Source organism: Sus scrofa, chromosome 12 (genome assembly GCF_054392235.1).
Source record: "Sus scrofa isolate SSC_HxYL_T2T_F1_AM1 chromosome 12, Sscrofa_HxYL_maternal_Yorkshire_Landrace_v2.0, whole genome shotgun sequence".
NCBI classification, from domain to species: domain Eukaryota; kingdom Metazoa; phylum Chordata; class Mammalia; order Artiodactyla; family Suidae; genus Sus; species Sus scrofa.
Window position 1 is genome coordinate 53,744,351 of NC_139394.1, and position 20,059 is coordinate 53,764,409.

Below are 20,059 nucleotides of genomic sequence, written 5' to 3' on the forward strand. Positions count from 1 at the left end.
CTGGGTTCTGGAGTCAGGCCAAGGTTTTAGTCCTTGTTTTACCACCTCTCTGTGTGACTGTAGGCCGTTCAATCCACCATTATTTTTAATCTCACAAAATAACTTACCTCTTGGGTGTTGTGAGGGTCAAGGAAGGTAATGCCTATAGGGTCGTTACTGGCTGTCTGCCCCTTGATGTCGCTGTCATAAGAGTCTCTTCTCCAGCATCCAAGCTCCTACCTGGGGAGTCAGCTCAGATGCTACCACCAGCAGGTCTAGCACCTGTTAGCATTCTTTTGGGGGGGGCAGGCATGCTGGAGAAGGTGCCAGTAGTAGTCCCGGAGCGTGGGTCTCCGGTCCTGTGTTCCTGCGGCAGAAGAGACAGGACAGGGATGGTTTGGTAAGAGGAGCTCCGAATTTTCCAATTGTGGAGCAGAAGGGGCAGAAGGAGCTGAGCTGGATGGGGCCTGAAGACGAGGACTCCTGCGTTCTTCTCAAGGAAGCAGAATGGGTCACAGGATAGAGGAAACGGTGGCTTATTCACCAGGTTATAAAGTCTCTTGAAACATGTGCTTGCTGAGACTCACTAGAGACTCCGATGCTGTGCCCTGAGGGGATAGAGATTTTCTCAAGAGAAACTGCCCTCAGAGATCTTTTCTAGAAGGAAGAATGGTCCACAGCATTTCCCAGAGAGGGTGTGTCCAGGGTCCAAGCCCTAGGCTGACTATTCTGGCCTCTTTGCTGGAATGTGGGCCCCTGTCCTTTGCTTCAGCAGCAACTGAAGCCAACCCTTGGGCTATAAGAACTGTGGTAAAATTGAGCTCCTGGTCTTTATTCTAGGCTATGATGAAGCCTGTATAGTGTTCAGTGTCGAAAGAAGAATTCTATTTTATCTTTGGTCTGTGATTTGTCTTGGGGAAAGTTTTGGTGGAAGTTACACTTTATTTTTTCTAGTCTTTTGATCGTAAGTCTCTGAATGTGTTAGATTCCTAGAGAAGAAAAGGACCTTGCTCTAGTCCACCTCATGTATGTGCACCTTCAAAACAGCCCGGATTAATGGTCATTATGCTAGGACTTAGCCCCTGCTCTAGTGGAGGTTCCTGTGTTTCTATAGAGAACCATGGTGAAGACTGAAAGCTCTGGTTGGTTTTCAGTCCAGACTCTGCCTCTTACTGGCTATAGTTAGTAGTGTGTGTGTGTGTGTGTGTGTGTGTGTTTATTAAAGTATAGTTGATTTACAATGTTATGCCAATTTCTTCTGTACAGCATAGTGACCTAGCCACACATACATATATACATTATTCTTCTTGTACTATTTTCCATCATATTCTATCTCAGGAACTTGGGTAGAGTTCCTTGCACTGTAGCGTATAACCTCATTGCTTATCCATCCTAAATGTAAAAATTTGCATCTTCCAACCCCAAGCTCCCCATCCATCGCACTCCCTCCCCCTTCCCCCTGGGCAACCACAAGTCTGTTCTCCATGTCTGTGAGTCTGTTTCTGTTTTGTAAACAGGCTCATTTGTGCCCTATTGTAGACTCCACATGTAAATGGTATCACATGGTGTTTGTAGTTAATATTATGTTGCTAATGGTCAGCCACATTGTAGCACGTCTCTGTGGTCCTCTCAGAAAAAGGGAATTCTTTCCCAGCTGGAGTGAGAGATTTTAATTAGCAAGGACATTGTGTTTCAGCTACACCATGAGGGCAAGGAAGACTATGTCTGACTATGTCTGGGGTGAACTTAGTATTTCCCTGACCATACCAGAGATGAGTAGAGAGCACAGCAATTTTTTAAAAAGGCAACACTAGTGAGACTCCTCAGGAATGAGAATGTGGGTAGTCTTACTAGGTGAAGACCAATGCCAGTGATCTGACAGCTCTCCCAGAGATCTAAGCATCAAATATGTGGTCATCCCTCCTCTGAGCTCCAGTGTTCAGGTAACACCTCCTTTTGCCTTTTGTTCCCCTAGTTGAGAGAGGATGTAACTTCTTTCTGAAGTCTTTAGTCTCTGGGTTATCTCAGAATCTTTTTTCACCTTTTATTTCCCCCTTTTCTCTTGGGGGATATACCTAAATCTCTAATTCCCTATGTTAAATCTTCTTGATTTCAGCATACCTGTTGTACTGTCTGTTTCTGGAGTAGGTCCTTATTGACATTCCAGGTATATAATAGTTGTCATATCCAGTATGATTATGCATAGTCATGATCTATTACAGTTTAGAGACTAATATTTTCCTATCTTCATTTTGCTTTCCACCAGTATTCATTGGGTGCACTTTATTTGACCACGACTGTGAAAGGTACGGTAACATGTTAAGACAGCTCCTGACTTAAGAGGCATGCCATTTTAAACATAGGCGTCAAGTAAAAATGACATTTGAGTAGTGATTTCTAGCTTTAATAGCCTGAACCATTGTGTTCCTTATACCTTATGACACTAGCAGAGCAGGTATTATCTTTACTATGTGGGTGTAGAAGCTGAGCTTCAGTCTTTCTCAGCTTTCTTGTAACAGTCACTTGCTTAGCTGGGAGATGAACCCCATATTCCTGCCAAAACAAAACAATGTGTGCAAAGTGGTAATTTCACTAACATGACTCATAGTTGTTATAAGATTTCTGAGAAGAGGAATTTCTCTCTGGAAAGTGCGAAGGCAGCTTTTTGGAGGGAGATGACATTGGGGGTGCATTTCCAAGCGCATCCTAATTGGGGACTGTAGCCTCCAATGGATGACTTCACGTTGGTTTTAAGGAGATTCTCTTGCTGCAGAGTTTCCCCAGAGCAGCCTTCATGTCCCCATTTCTCAGAGTGTAGATAAAGGGATTTAACATCGGGGTCACGGCCATGTACATCACAGTCATCACTGCATCCTTGAGGCTGTAACTCGTCAGGGGGCGGAAGTACATGCCCATGACTGTCCCATAATACAGGGAAACAACTGTGAGGTGGGACCCACAGGTGGAGAAGGCTTTGCGCACACCCTTGGTGGATGGAACTCGTAGGACCGTGGAAAAGACCCGAACATAGGAGATGATGATACATAGTAATGGCACAGAGAAAACACCAACCCCCACATACATCATCTTCACGTTGAAGTGGGTGTCAGAACAGGACAGCTTGACCAAAGGGACAGCATCGCAGTAGAAGTTGGCTATTTTCTCGTTTCTGCAGAAGGACAGACGAGCCGTGAGCAGAGTGTGGAGGAGAGCATTGGCATTTCCAACCACCCAAGATCCAGCAACTAACAGGACACAAGCCCGTGGGCTCATGATTGTTGTGTAATGAAGTGGGCGGGTGATGGCCATGGCACGATCATATGCCATAGCAGCCAGGATGTAGCTATCCGTGTTAGCCAAGGCAATCATGAAATACATCTGTGTTAGGCATCCCCCAAAGGAGATGGCCTTGCTGTGCAAGAGATAATTAACCAGTGTCTTAGGGATGGTTACAGAGGATAAGAAGATGTCGACAAAGGAGAGGTTGGCCAGGAGAAGATACATGGGGTTGTGAAGGCGACTGTTGCAGCAGATGGCCAGGATGATGAGCAGGTTTCCAGTCACTGTGATGGGGTACATGAACAGGAAGAGGATGAGGAAGAGGGTTTCCTGTTCCTGATGACCACTGACTCCCAGCAGGATGAAATCCAGGGCAGAGGATTGATTTTCTTCCGTCATCGCTCCTTTGTGAAGAAGGGAGGAGAAGAATCCAGAATTATTAGGGACGCACTGTGTCTAACACCTTCTGTTTTCACCACATTAGGTCATCTGTGTTTATACTTGGACATGCTGTATCCAAAGACAGCTAATACTGGTGGAAAAGCATCTCTGTTCACCAGTTGGACTCACTGTCAGAAAGCCATTTACCCATGTCTACGACGTGGTCATTGTGAATCAGAAGTGCCCATCCTCCAGAGGCCAGACACCTTGGATTTAAGTATTTAACAGATAATTAAATTTAAATTTGCAAGTGTTAGATACGTTGTTAGGCCTCATGCCAAAACCACGAACATGTCAAAAATACAGTTTGTGTATTCATTTATTCAATATCTATGACATAGTCTCTGCTATGAAGAAACCGGTTCTCACACTAATGTTTTTATGCATTATAGGGAAAAGACAGCATTTTGGAGTATTTGAGGAAGGCACTTCATTACAGAGAATGTGTTATACATGGAGCACCCTGGAGAATTCGGTTGTTCTACTGACTGATCCCAGAAGTATTAGGTGTCTACACTGGTGTTATATGATTATAAATCCGAGAGAAAACTGGGAATGGATTCTAGCAAAGCAAGCCTAGTCACATTCCCCCCCAAGTATCCTGTTTTCAAAGTGTATTTTTACTATGTGTCTTTTCTAAACCCTTAGGTGTGTGTAAGTAGAATGCTTTTCTCTTTGGTTTTTCCCTTCCTTGGCTTCATTATTTCCTCGAAGGAGTCATTTGGTTCTATAATGTCTTCAGCTGCTGCTTAGTCAGGTCTACGTCTGTAGATGTACCCTCTCATTCATCTCATTCCACATTTGTCACACTCTAACATGCCCAGCCGAACCCCATCCACTGCACACCCAACCTAAATAGTTGGCAAGGTTTTTTGAAGAGGAAAGCTATACCATGTTGATTTTCATCTCCTGCAGTTAGGCTCTTGTGAAGTACTGTTCATTTTGTGTACCTATCAGCTTGCACTCAGTATTTCTTGAATTATATCCAGGTTTACCATATGGGCTTCCCACATGTGGGTTGCTCTCAGGCACTCTCATCCTTCACTTCTCCATCCTGTCTTCTTGATTTCTTCATTTAAAATAATTTGTATGTATCTCAGCTTTTCCACTTTCTGTCTCAGTGCTGTAGTTTTGACCACCATCATTTTCTCTCTGAAATATTGAAATGCTGCCTTACCGGCTAGACTCCTGGTTCCCTCCTCTTTGGTATCTTGCACTTCATGGCCTTGCTAAGTGTTGGAGAGACTGCTAGCTGCTCACCCGAGTCTACTGGGTTTGCTTGTTGGGCACTCAGCTAGACTCTATTTCCCGGCCTCTACGTTGTGGACATGTAATTGAGTTCTAGCCAGTTTACCTGTGTGTTCCGGTTCTGGGCTTGCTCCATACTCTCTTTGCCCTCGTGTCAGCTGAATTAAAATGGCCAGGAGGCTGAATGAATGGTGGGGGTCACAGGGTGGAATGAGCCTGTGTCTTTAGTTCTCTACATCCAGGAGAGCCACGGCTCACAAGAAGACACCTACTGGAATTGCCACATAGGAGAGAAATAAGCTTTTATTCTCTTAAACCATGACACATTTTTTTGTTGTTGTTGTCTTTTTAGGGCTACACCTGTAGCATATGGAGGTGCCCAGGCTAGGGGTTGGATTGGAACTACAGCTGCCAGCCTATGCCGCAGCAGCATAGGATCAGAGCCATGTCTGCTACCTACACCACAGCTCACAGTAAAGCTGGATCCTTAACCCACTGAGCAAGGCCAGGCATCGAACCTGCATCCTCATAGATGCCGGTCAGATCCATTTCTGCTGAGCCATGATGGGAATTCCCCTTACACATTTTTTCATCCATTTGTTATTGTAGTCCATTAGGTCCAAGTAATTCACATTTTTCTAAAGAACTGCTTCTCAGCAATGAATTCAACCTCTAACTAATTCGATCACCAATTCTCATTGTCTCCCATTGTATATATGAATGATATGGGAGGACTTGGGATGCATATCGAACTAACTTTCCCCCAAGTGTGATGTGCTTTTTCACCTTTGCACCCAAAGGAATTTAATTTTCTCACTTCCTTGAAATGCCCTTAAGCCCCCTGCACAAAACACTTGAAGGGTTGCCCTGTTCAACAGAGCACTATAAACATTTTTTCTTTGTCATGTAAGAAGTAGAAAGCAAAGAGCAAAATGGAGCAAATGCACAGAAATTATGGTTGTCTACAATGAAAATATAAGGGAATACATGGGTAAACTAATTCATTTCAGGAAGTTAGCTATATATAAATCAATATTAAAAATAGTCAATCTTGGAGTTCCCATGGTGGTGCAGTGGTTGACGAATCTGACTGGGAACCATGAGGTTGCAGGTTCGATCCCTGCCCTTGCTAAGTGGGTTGACAATCCGGCATTGCCATGAGCTGTGGTGTAGGTCACAGACGTGGCTCAAATCCTGCGATGTTGTGGCTCTGGCGAAGGCCAGCGGCTATAGCTGCGATTCGACCCCTAGCCTGGGAACCTAGGGGTCGACCCCTAGCCTGGGAACCTGCTGCAGGAGCGGCCCAAGAAATGGCAAAAATACAAATAATCATCATTGTCATCATCATCATCATCATCAATCCTGTTCCAATACTTCGGTAACAATTTATTAGAAATTATAGTTTCAGAAAACCCATATCAACAGTAGTAAGAGAAATTTTAGATTCTTAGAATAATTCTAACAAAAGCGCTTCAAGAGTTGTGTCAAATAGGAGTTCCTGTCGTGACTCAGTGGTTAACGAATCCAACTAAGAACCATGAGGTTGTGGGTTCAATCCCTGGCCTTGCTCATTGGGTTGAGGATCTGGCATTGCATTTAGCTGTGGTGTAGGTGGTAGGACATGGCTCGGATCCCATGTTGCTATGGCTCTGGCATAGGCTTGGCAGCTACAGCTCTGATTTGACCCCTTGCCTGGGAACCTACATATGCCATGGGAGCAGCCCTAGAAAAGGCAAAAACACACACACACAAAAAAAAGGTGGTGTCAAATATTACAACATTTTATTTAATGAAAGAAAAAAATACCTAAAGCATTTATCTAAATAATATGTATTAATAAGTTTTTATCTAAATAATATGTAGATAGGACTTGATTTCTTAAACTGAACACAAAACATGAGACAATACTGTAAAATTTAATTACCTTCAAACCAAAGCATTTGTATGAAAATACAACCCAAAAGAGGGGGAAAGACAGATCATGGATTGAACAAGTTATTTGCTCCGCATATATCAGTAAAGGATTAGTATTTGGAATATGCATGAGTCCTATAATCTAGGAAGAAAGGAACTAAAAATATAGTAGGAAATCATGGGCAAAGATGAGAACAGGCAAGTCATAGAAGGGGAAGCTGATGTGGTCAATAAGCAAACGAACAAAAAAGACATTCAACTAAATTAAAAATCAATTTAAATTGTTCATTCAGAGTGTATACAAGTATAATTTTAAGTGTTGGGAAGAAATGGAAGAATTAGTATTGGCATTTCAGGAAAAATTAGCCCATCTCTGGAAGAGCTGGACTTCATACACCCGTGATCCAGCAATTCCACATCTAGATGAGACCCTAGAGAAACTCTGACATATGTGTTCAAGGAGAAAAGGATGAGTGTTATCATATAGGAAACTTAGAAATGGCCTCCGTACAGAGAAATGGTTAAGTAAATTGTGCCCATTTCTTGTTAATGAATTCTGTACAGCAGTAAAGACTAACTGAATTCATATAGTGAAAGCGAGCGAATTCATATAGACACATTTTTAAAAATAGGATGGAACAAAGCAAGTTACTGGAAGATATAGTCCACATCACACAATATATACACACTTTAACACATAAAAATACAACACACGCATATGTAGTAAAAATATAAATCCTAAATGGGAATATACTGTCCATCCAAGAGATTGCAGTTATCTCTGGAATGTGAGGGAGAAAAATATAAGTTTGGATGGAAACAAAAGTAGTTTTGAATGCATCTGTAATATTGATTTCTTTAAAAAAAATGTGGAGCTAATTCGACCAAATCTTATATTTTTAAAATCTAGATGATGAGTTTTGGTTATGTTTCTTTCTCTGTCATTCTGATGTTTTAGTACTATCATCAGCAAATTTAATTTAAAATTAATATTTCACATGTGGAGTGATATTTGGTCTAGAGAGTGGCCATGGAGTTGGATGATGCAGGTACATTTTTCACTGAATGCCGGAGATAAAGAGAGTGTTCCTTGTGAAGAGGTTAAAAAAAAAAGGAAGCTATTTACACTGGGAAGGGGGATCCAGAGGCCAAATACAATGCTCATCTAGACTTATTTATAGAGATGTCTGCTTACTGGACCCCAAACTGTATTTATAAAATGCAAATGTGATTGTGTCTGTCTCTCTAAATTTACTCCTTGTCTACCCATCCCCTAAAAGATGAAGTCCAAGTTCCTTATTACGGAGGGAAAACTCAAGGACAGATTGTTGAGAAAATAGGGGGTAACTCCAGGCAGAAATGTGTCATTTACCTTTATCAGAAGCTGAGGATACAGGCAGGGGAATAGGAGGAATTCACTCAGGAAAGGAGGTTGTGGGTTATTTGGTGGTGGGTTTTGACCAACAGTAATTTGTCCTTCCTTTGGTACGAAGGTGGTAGAGTGGATCTGAGCAGAACTAACCTTTGCTGATAATGCAGACATGGAACCTTTCGTTTAATATAAGCATAGCTATCTGAGCATGTATATTAAATGGCTGATCCATAAGGCAACGTTCTGAATGCTAATCTGGTGCGAGAACAACCACAAGGAAAGAAAAAGATAAGTAATTAGTGTAAGAATAACACCAGGAAAGAAGTGGTAGGTATAATCAATGCAGGAACCAAAGAAACAGGAGATGAGAGAAGAGAGGTTTCTGAGCATAGGGGCTGAGGTTGGAGACCCTCAGTGCTGGATGTCAAGTGTCATCATGGGAAGAAGTGATTTCTGCAAAAACCCTGAGAAAGAGCTGAAGAACCCTGTGCCCCCAAGGAGAGGAGCCAGGAGGGGCGTCAGCATGAATGCTGGGGGCAGAGTAAGAGTCTTGAGTTTGCTGAGTTAAACCAGAGTCCTAGGAAATGCTGGCCACTAAAACCCACTTTCGTGGGACGTGGCAGTGCTCTGAGACAGCCGTCACCTGAGTGTGATGTTGCTGAAGACAAGGGAGGCCACATGTCTCCCCTTGTCATCTGAGTCAGCAAACATACCAAAAAGACATCCTCTGAGTGCTTTGAGACCCTCCCACAGGTCAGCTCATCAGTGCCTTGCCAATGAAAGAGCATAATTTCCTGAAGGAGCCTCTTAGCTTGCACCATTGACTGTGGAAGTGGAGGGAGGAATGTCCTTAGCTCCTTTCTTAAATAATGCACTTGTGTGACTGCTAATGTGCCCAGTCAAACAATATGTCTTTTTCTCTTTTTTCTTCTTCTTTTTTTTTTCTCCTTTTTGAGCTGTATCCATTGCATATGGAGGATCCCAGGCTAGGGGTCGAATCAGAGCTACAGCTGCCAGCCTACTCCACAGTCACAGCAACGCAGGAGCCCAGCCACATCTGCAACCTACTCCACAGCTCACGGCAACACCAGATCCTTAACCCACTGAGTAAAGCCAGGGATCGAACCCGCATCCTCATGGATATTGGTCGGGTTTGTTAACCACTGAGCCACAACAGGAATTCCCAAACAATAGTTCTTTTGAAGGTGGAGAACTCAGGATTGAGAAAACCAAATCAGAATTATCCCTTCCTCATCCTGTTTTTTTGTTTGTTTGTTTGTTTGTTTTCAGACAAAGCCCAAGGAGAACAATTATCAGAAGGGAAGAGTCTCTCTCTCTCTGTCTCTGTTTGTGTGTGTGTGAAGGAGAGAGACTGTCACCCATTAGATCTTGAGAACTTGGGTTCTGAAGCCAAAGTTTTGAGTCCTAGTTTTGCCACCCTCTCTCTTTGACTTTCAGCAAGTCAGTTAATTATTGTTTTCCATCTGATAAAAGCATGTAGTAATTCTGCTTACCTCTTGAGGTCTTCTGGCGGTTAAAGGGGGTAATGTGTGCAGTGCAGTTGCTGGTTATTTATCTCCTGATGTCGCTGTCACACTCTCTTCTCCGGTATCCAAAGCCCCTACCTGGGGAGGTGGCTCAGATGCTATCAAAAAGGAACTTGGTCCTGTGACCTTCTGGCCTCTTCCACAAAGGGACATTTACAGTCAGCTGGTCTAGCGCATGTTAAAATGCCTCTTGGGTGTACTCTTGGGTGTGCTGGAGAAAGTGCCAGCAGTAGTTTGGGAGAGCGGATTCTCTGTTCCTGCATGAAAGATGATAGGCTTGGGATGGTTTGGAAAGAAAAGCCCAAAGTTTCCCAACTGTGGAGCAGAAGGGGTGGAAAGAGCTGCCTGGATGGGGCCTGAAGATGAGGATTCTAGTTCCCTCTTTAAGGAAGCGAGGTGGTCATGGCAAAGCGAACATTTGGAATTATTCCCCAAGGTATGACGTCTCTTGAAACATGACTCCCCCAGGACTTCATTCAGAGCATAGTCAGAGTAATTGTTGACACTCAGTACATGCTGCTCCAGCTATGCCCTGTGGAAACACGATGGTTCTCAAGAGTAATTATTCTCAGAATTCTTCTCTAGAAGGAAAGGGGGATGAAAGCTTCCCAGAGTACATCTCCAGGGTCCAAGGTCTGGGCTGACCTATTCTGGCCTCTTTGTTGGAATGTGGGCCCCTATCGGATTCCACACAAAGTGGGCCCACCCCTCGGAGCTTCAAAGCCTGGGGTACAGTCAAGTGCCTCATCTTGATTACAGCCTGCAGGGAAGTCTTTCTGGTCTTAACTGCAGAAAGTAAAAATAATTCTATTTCCTCTTTCCCTAGAATTCTACCTAGGAAGGTGTAGAAATTAATACACAAAACCCTCAATTAAGACAGCATCAAGAGGCCAGAAGGGGTATCCCTGTCACCCCATTGCAATAGCAGAGCCCACCAAGCAGACTTTCTCTTGGTACCTGGCAAAGGCTCAGCCAATGAGAGATAGTCACAGCTCAGCCAATGAGACGCCACCACTGAAATCTCACTTCCTCCAAAGGACTGTTTGTTTCCTATAGCCCTCTTAACTCCCCTCGCCCCTTCTTTAAAATCGTTCTCCTCTTCTTGCTGCCTGGGGCATCTGCACTGTGGCTTAACGAGTTTGCAGACTCAGAATCATAATTCGTTGTTGATCCTGAATAGCCTGCTTCCCTTTTATTTCCTGGAGAAATAACTGGGGGTCTATTTGTTTTATGTCAACAAAGGTTAGAGTGAAAGTTAGACTTTCCTTTTCTAGCACGTTAATGGTAAGTCTCAATTTTCAGAGCTGGAAGAATCTTCCTCTGCTGCCCCCTTGGACCACGTCCTCCTGGGAGAGCACCATTTTAGAGAAGAAATACTCTCTCTGCTCCTCTTTTCCCCAAACCTGTGGCCCAATGCCACATCACTGAACAATTTTCATGACTTCCTGGGAAACCAGAGGCATAAATGGAGCAAGAGAGCTGTGATTTGTTACTATCATTTTTTCCTTTTGGAATTGGAATTCTCTTCAGTGACACTTGGATCTTGGACTGAATGATAGTGAAGAGATTGGGCAACGAAAGGAAAGATCATGTCTCCTTCCTCCTTCAAAGTTCAATAACGTCTATGTGAGCCCATGTTTCCCACCTCTGTCCCATAGCTCACCTATTACCATTACCAGTACTAGCCATGTCTTCTGCTAGTTCACAATTCCAGTTTACCTAGCTGTCTGTCTGTTATTTTATATCTCCTGTGTGCTGATATCTCCTGTCAGGTGAGGGGAATGCGTTGGGCATGAAGAGAACTGAGCTCAAATCCTCACGTGCCTCTTTCGATTGAAGCATGTGAAATATGTGACTTCACATTTTGGAGAGTTTATTTTCTCGTCTGGAAAAGAGGGTTACTATTGTCTGTTCTTCAGGGCTCTTTTGAACATTAAAAGCGATCGTAATGAATGTGATGCAGTAAAAGCACGTGAAGTACACACATGCGTATTTGATATGTAATGAAATACCGACTTTCTCTGAAACTGTGTGGCACATTTGGAACCTCCTTTCTAGTGCTCAGGACTTTCTTCCTTGTGTGGGCCATCGTTCCATTTTTATCCCGAAAGAAGTGTTTGCCTGCCCACTCCACAGTGTTATGAGAGTACAGTAAAAACACACTGTGCTGTGTGCTTTGGTGGATAGAACACCGAGAGAGACACATAGCTTAACTCACAGGGACGTCAAGTCAGTATTGCCAGGTTCCTCCCATCCCTTACCAGAATCCTCATTCTCCACTCTGGCCCCCTTTCCCGAAATTTAGTCATTCGACAGACGTTCTTGGATGATTTCATGTTCTCCAAACTTTACTTATCACCTCCACTCTGATTCATGCTCTGTTAATTTTGCTGCCAAGTTTCATATCCTTATGGTTAAATACTCTCTTCCATGAGAGTGTACCACGGGAAATTTTAAAATCTGCCCAAGATGGAACTACTCTTTGTAAATTACTCTCTTCTCCGTTATCACTAATAAAGGTGTCATTTATTATCATAAAAATTACTACATTCTATTGTTTGTACGTCCACATTCTTTTACACTGAATCTCTTTGTCTATATTTTCACTCGCTAGATTTTTCTGATGTACCTAATTAAACTCCTGGTCTCACCAATCCCCTCTGTCTCTTACTGGTCTCTCTGTCCAATCCTTCATTAAAGAAAAACACGTGTTGTTGCTTCATAAAGAGCTCCTTATTTTTACCTATAGATATCTACCTGTGTGCCAACCTGTCATCACTATTTATCTATTCATAAGGGAAAATGTTGTAGGTTCCCATTGATCCACCACCCAACCTGAAAATCAGGACTTTGGGGATAATCCATATCAAATACATGCTACCCCATTTCCATCCCCCTGAGTCTTTCTTCTTCAATATCCTCTTGTCCTGAATCCTATGTTCATCTTTCTCTTGCTTTTTTTTTTGTCGTGCTTTATTTTTAATGTACTTTGGTCTCATCTATTTCTCTTCCCCAACATGTATTTTGTGGTTGTTTGTGGTTTATAATCTTATGAAAAAGTTGTCAATAATAATCTTTGGGAATTTACACATTTTCAGCTAATATTATTATGATAAGATCAACCAAATTGTAGCATAACTCTCTGGGACATTCAGGGAAATTAAAAAAAAAAAAGGATTTCTTTCCTGGGTGGAGTGACTGAGCTCAATTAGAAGGACATTCTACTGATAATACAAAAAGGGCTTCCAGGAGGACCCATGCCTACAACTACATCTGGGATACATTTGTGTTTCCATGTCCAATAGGAAAGATTCCTAAAAATAACATCAACCCCCAAAAAATAGGCAGAATTGTTGAGCATCCAAAGCCCCCTAGGAATGAATGTTTGCATCACTTCAGTGTGTGGGAACCAAGTAGAAGCGTCTTGGCAGCTCCTCTCAGACATCTGAGCTTCAGATGTGTGGTCATCCCTCTTCTGAATTCCTAGGTTCTGGTAACACCACCTTTACCCTTTTGTTCCTCCAGCCCTAGTGAAAGTAACTTCTTTTTGCAGTTAAAAACTTTTGGGTTACAGCAGCATTCATCTTTTTCTTGTTGTTGTTCTTTTTAGGGCCAAACTCATGTCATATGGAAGTTCCCAGGCTAGGGGTCCAACCTGGAGCTGGAGCTGCTGGCTTACACCACAGCTATAGCAACAAGGGATATGAGCTGCATTTGCGACTCATACCACAGCTCACGGCAACACTGAATCCTTAACTCTCTGTGCAAAGCCAGGGGTTGAACCCGCGTCCTCATGGATACTCGTCCAGTGTTACAACTGAGCCAACACAGGAACTCCAGCATTTATCTTTTAGCTTCTAAGCCACTTTCAGTGTACACCTATGTATCTGTGTATCTTCGTTAAAATTTCTGTTTCCTGAATGGTTCCAAAATGACTTGTAACATACTGGGGTGTGTGATGGGTGAGAAATAAAATCAAGTCTGTTCCTGTCTCATCATTATCAGATCACATTTATTCACTTACATTCACTCCTTCTCCCTTCACCAATACTTATTGATTGCACCTCAATGACCAGCATTGGTAGAAGTTGAGTGAAGCATTAGGACAACTCTTGCCCTCAAGGTTTGCAAGCAAAGTAGGGGCGATATAAAAATCCCCCAAGTTGACATTCAGGTAGTGATTTATAGACTTCAAAGTATGAAGTACGATGATCCTCACCCTCTCTGACAGCAACAAGGCAGACAGTTTTTTCTTTCCATTATGTAAATAAAAACCATGGCTCAGACATTCTCAGCTTGACTCTGCCCGTCAGCAGCGTAGTTGGGACAGGAACCCAACAACTTTGCTGCCACTTTGCCAAAGGGAGAAGTGATGTGTATGAATTGATAATAGCATGTCTTCTAACTCATAAGGTTTATTTTTCATGATTTATGTCTTTTTTATTTTTTTGTCTTTTTTTTTTTTTTTTTTTTAGGTCCGCACACCCACAGCATTTGGAGGTTCCCAGGCTAGGTGTCCAATCAGAGCTGTAGCTGCTGTCCTACACCACAGCCACAGCAACACTAGATCCAAGCCATGTCTGCGACGTACACCACAGCTCATGGACGTGCAGGATCCTTAACGCACTGAGCGAGGCCAGGGATAGAACCTGCAACCTCATCATTCCTAGTCATATTTGTTTCCACTGCACCATGATGGGAACTCCCTATTTTTCATGTTTTCAAGTTGTCTTGATGTAGAGTTGATTTACCACATTGCGACAATTTCTGCTGTACAACAAAGTGATCCACTTATACACATAGCCACATCCATTCCTTTTCAGGTTCGTTCCCCATATAGATTGTCCCAGAATATTGGGCAGAGTTCCCTGTGCTATGTAGCAGGTCCCTGTTGGCCAGTCATTCCATACACCACAGTGTGCACATGCCAATCCCAAACCCCCAGTCCACCCGCCGCCCCCACCCCACCTGTCCCCTTTGGTAACAGTAAATTTGTCTTTAAAATCTGTGAGTCTGTTTCTGGTCTACAACTAAGTTCATTTATATCCTTTTTAAGAGTCCACCTCTAAGTGATTTCCTGTGATGTTTCTCTTTCACTGACTAACTTCACTTAGTATGATAAGCTCTAGGTCCATCCATCTTGTTGCCAGTAGCATGGTTCCACTCTGTTTAATGGCTAAGAAATATTCCATTACATGTGGGTACCACATCTCTATCCATTCCTCTCATCAATGACTATTTGGGTTGCTTCCATGCCTTGACTATTGTAAATAGTGCTGCAGTGAACATAGGAGTGGATATGTCTTTTCCAATTATGGTTTTCTCTGGATAGATGCTAAGGAGTGGGATTGCTGGATCACATGCTAGTTCTATTTTCAGTTTTTTGAGAAACTTTCCCAGTGTTTTTAACTAGTTGTTGTACCAATTTACATTGCTGCAAATAGTGTAGGAGGGTTCCCTTTTCTCCACACGCTCCCTCTCCAGCATGTATTGTTTGTAGAAATTTTGAAGATGACCATTCTGGTGATGTAAGGTGGTACCTTATAGTAGTTTTAATTTGCATTTCTCTAACAATTAGTGGTGTTGAATATCTTTTCATGTGGGTTTTTTTTTTGTTTTGTTTTTGTTTTTGCCATTCATATGTCTTCGGTGAAATGTCTATTTAGGTCTTCTGCCTATTTAAAAAAATTTTTTTGTATATTGTGCTGCATGAGTTGTTTGCATCCAATTCACAAGATTTCTGAGAAGGTGAATTTAATGGCTGTAAATAATAAGGTGGCTTCTTGGAGGGGGAGGACATTAGGGCTCGATATTGATGGTACTCTAATTGGTACCTGCAATCTCTAATATGACCTCACATTGGTCATGAGGAGATTCTCTTGCTGAAGAGTTTCCCCAGAGCAGCCTTCATGTCTCTATTCCTCAGACTGTAGATGAAAGGATTTACCATCGGGGTCACGGCAGTGTACATCACAGTTATCATTGCATCCTTTGGGCTGTGACTCGTCAGAGGACGGAAGTACATGCCCATGACTGTCCCATAATACAGAGAAACAACTGTGAGGTGGGACCCACAGGTGGAGAAGGCTTTGCGCACACCCTTGGTGGAGGGAACTCGTAACACTGTGGAAAAGACCCGAACATAAGAGATGACGATGCATAATAATGGCAAGGAGAAAACACCAGCCCCTAGGTACATCATCTTCACATTGAAGTGGATGTCAGAACAGGACAGCTTGAGCAAAGAGGCGAGGTCACAGTAGAAGTTGGCCACTTCCTTGTTTGCACAGAAGGACAGACGAGCCGTGAGCAGGGTATGGGGGACAGCATTGGCATTTCCCATCACCCAAGACCCAACAAGTAGGAGGACACAAGCCCGTGGGCTCATGACTGTTGTGTAATGAAGTGGGCGGGTGATGGCCACGGCACGATCATATGCCCTAGCAGCCAGGATGTAGCTATCTGTGTTAGCCAAGGCCAGCATGAAATACATCTGTGTTAGGCATCCCCCAAAGGAGATGGCTTTGGTACCTAAGAGATGGTTGGCGAGAGCCTTTGGGATGGTTACAGAGGAGAAGAAGATGTCGACAAAGGAGAGGCTGACCAGGAGAAAATACATGGGGTTGTGAAGGCGAACGTCACAGTGAATGGCCAAGATGATGAGCAGGTTTCCCATCAGTGTGATGGGGTAAATGAATAGGAGGAGGGTGAAGAAGAGGTTTTCCTGTTCCTTCTGACCACTAACTCCCAGGAGGATGAAATCCAGGTTGGAGGACTGGTTGCCTTCCCCCATGGATCTTTGAGCAGGAAGGGGAGAGGAATCCAGCATGAGTAGTGCAGTACTGTGTAGTATGATCTTCTTCAGCCACCATTTTTCATTCCTGTCGTTGCTGTGTCAATCCGGGGTTTACTAAATCCTGAGGTAGGCAATACATTTGGGCTCAAAGCTCCTATAGGTCATGGGGAATAATCAACAGTTAGCTCTAGACACTCTTTCTAAGAAGTGAACAATCTTGAATCATAGGTGCCCATCCTACCCAACCCTAGCACCATCCCCCAGACACCTAGGGTATAATTATTTTACAAATAGTTAAAGTCTATATTTGACACACTAGAAGCTTTGTTAGACCTTGACACAAAGTCATATGTATGGGAAAGTACAATGTATTCATTCATTTATTCAAATATGGCAACGTCTACTCTCAAGGACCTTAGAACTTCACAGAGAAGCTCGAATCACATGCTAATCTTATTAAATATGAAAAGGAAAGGACAGTAGTTTGGAGTCTTTGAGAAAAACTCCAGTGCAAGGGATAGTTAGCACAAGGAACACCCTGGACAATTAGAATTGTTCCACGGACAAAACTCAGAATGAACCCAGAGTCCAGAATGTTAACAGTTGTCCAGCCTGGTGTCAGAAGATTGCCAGTTATAGAGACCACTGAGGTTGGGTTATAGCAAAATGATAACAGTGAGTTTACTTGCTGGGTATCTCATTTTTTAGGTAAACAGTCACATTTGATAGGTTTCATCCACATTCCCAACTCTGAAATATATATAATCATGATGTTTTTCTCTTTGATCTCACCTTATATTAGAAACAATATCTCCTACAGTTTCTCACCCAATTTCACTGTGGCTTCACTTACTGCCTAGTAGAATCTAAGGTCTATGTCTGTTGACTTGATCTCTTTTTCCTACATTTCCTCATTCGTCATCATGCAAACATATCTGACCAAGCCTCACACCCTGCACATCCAATCTAAGTAGATTACAACCTTTTGTGAGGAGGAGAACGATATCGTGTTTATTTATTATCTCTTCGAGAGGGATTATTTTGAAATATTATTCCTTATATGTATATGTGGGTATACACACACACACACACACACACACACACACACACACACACACAGAGTCAATTTTTCTTGATTTTTTCTTTGGGGGGGAGCTGCACCTGTGGCATATGGAGGCTCCCAGGCTAGGGGTTGAATCGGAGCTACAGCTGCTGGCCTGTACCACAGCCACAGCAACGAAGGTTCTGAGCCACGTCTGTGAATTACACCACAGCTCATAGCAATGCCAGATCCTTAACCCACTGAGCAAGGCAACGGATCAAACCTGCCACCTCATGGTTACCTGTTAGATTCATTTGTGCTGCGAATGGGAACTCCCAGTTCTTGAATTATATTCAGGTTTATTTTATGGGTTTCCCACATGTAGGATACTCATAGGCACACTCAGTTTATTCTCACCTCTATATCTGACCTTATTGACTCAGTTTCAAGTAATTTGTATATAAATGACCTATTTATTGTTTCAGTGCTTTAGTTTTGACTGCTGTTACTTTCTACATGAAATATTGTGATGCTTCCTTCACAATAATGGTTCCTACTCTTTGATCTATCTTGACGCATATTATTTGTGGCAGAGACTACTAGCTGCTCATGCAAATCCATATTGTTCTTTTCCTGTGCACTCATCTAGACTCCATTTGCCAACGTTCCATGCCCTGAGACGTTGTCATGTGACTGAATTCAGCCAATCCATCCTTGTGTTCCAGTTCTGGGCTTCCTCTGCCCTCTTTTCCAGGTCTTGTCAGCTGGATGCAAAAGGCTTGGAAGCTAAATGGAATGGTGGGGTCACGTGGTGGAATGAGCCTGTGTCCCATGTTTTCCACATCCAGGACAGCCACCACACACTACGAAGACACACTGGGACTGTTACACAGGGGAGAAATAAACTTTTATTCTTTTTCAGGCATTACATATTTTGTCCTCTATATTACCGTAGTCCAGGATTTTCTAAGGAATTCACTAATTCTTGAGTAGAATTGACTCAAAATATAATTCATTCCACCACCAATGTCTCCTGTAGTTTCTTAGGAATTATACCCAAGGCATAGGAAATGCAGGTAAAATTATTTTCCTTCAAAATATAATTTGCTTTTTCATCTCTACACCTAAATAAATTTGGTTTTCTCTCTTGACATGCCTTTCCCTATATTGCCACAGAGTCATAATATGGCAGAAGTGAGATTGTTCCATAAACCTGGAGGGCTTAGAGACTCTGGTTAGCTCATCTGGTAAGGCAGTGAAAATTAAGAGGAGTGCTCTTGGGAACATGGTCAACTAAGCTGACAAAGACGGGCCACATTACGGCTAAAATACATAAACATTCTGAAGTTTGGCATTCCTGCTGTGGTACAGTGGGTTAGAATCTCATTGCAGCGGCTTGGGTTACTGTGGAGGTGTGGGTTCGCTCCCTGGCCTGGGAACTTCCATATGCCATGGGTATGGCCATTAAAATTTTTTTCTAAGTTTATAAAGGCAAAATAAAAAAATGCACGTGCCCAAACATCAAAGAAAGAAGTGGGAATACCTCAATATGAGAAATTTTTAACAAGCTGAAAGAAATTGTTGTCAAGCAAAGCTGATGCTCTGGTGGCCCCTTGATGTTCACAACCAAGAATAAGGTCCTAATGGATGGAGTCTGGGGTGATAATGGCCCTTTGTTCCTGAGATGTGGACACAGATCTGCATCAAGTAGGGAGCTCATCCTGAGTCCTCTGCCTAAAACACTCGAAGTGTTGCTTTATTTGTTAAAAGAACACTAGAAAATATTTTACCATAAAAGAAATGGATAGGAGTTCCCATCGTGGCTCGGTGAAAACAAATCTGGCCAAAATCCATGAGGATGCAGGTTCGATCTCTGACCTCTCTCAGTGGGTTGAGGGTCCGGCATTGCCGTGAGCTATGGTGTAGTTCACAGATGTGGCTTGGATCTATCGTGGCTGTGGCCAGCAGCTGTAGGTCTGATTTGACTCCTAGCCTGGGAACCTCCATATGCCACAAGTGCAGCCCTAAAAAGACAAAAAAAAAAAAAAAAAAAAAAGAATAGAAAGAACAAAGTGGATAGAATTCACAGAGTTGTTTTCAAAGAAATTTCAAGAGACCCTCTAGATAAACTAAAAGATTTAGGCCAGTTAGTTGAATAGGAGTCAGTATTTAAATATCAATACTGTCTAATACTTAAGCAACAATAAATTAGAAATTATAATTTAAAAAAAGGATCCCTGGGAGTTCCGGTCGTCGTACAGTGGTTATCGAATCTGACTAGGAACCATGGGTTGCTTGCGAGTTTGATCCCTGGCCTTGCTCAGTAGGTTAAGGATCCGGCATTACCGTGAGCTGTGGTGTAGGTCACAGATGCAGCTCTGATCCTGTGTTGCTGTGCTGTGGTGCAAGCCGGCAGCAGCAGCTCAGATTAGACCCCTAGC

The 20,059-nt window shown here is 42.8% G+C and overlaps 2 protein-coding genes across 2 annotated transcripts; both read right to left on the reverse strand.

The window, feature by feature from the left end:
- Positions 1-778: 778 nt before the first annotated feature.
- LOC146398335 (olfactory receptor 1A1-like) lies at positions 779-7,958 on the reverse strand. The gene has a single exon (XM_084985690.1). It carries the CDS (start codon positions 3,655-3,657, stop codon positions 2,719-2,721), a length of 939 nt encoding a protein of 312 aa, XP_084841816.1. The 5' UTR covers positions 3,658-7,958; the 3' UTR covers positions 779-2,718.
- A 6,281-nt stretch (positions 7,959-14,239) lies between these two features.
- Positions 14,240-19,826, reverse strand: LOC146398336 (olfactory receptor 1A1-like). Its single transcript, XM_084985697.1, has 2 exons — positions 19,605-19,826; positions 14,240-19,045 (listed from the first exon to the last, which is right to left on the reverse strand). Exon 2 carries the CDS (start codon positions 16,607-16,609, stop codon positions 15,644-15,646), a length of 966 nt encoding a protein of 321 aa, XP_084841823.1. The 5' UTR covers positions 16,610-19,045; positions 19,605-19,826; the 3' UTR covers positions 14,240-15,643.
- Between the last annotated feature and the right edge of the window lie 233 nt (positions 19,827-20,059).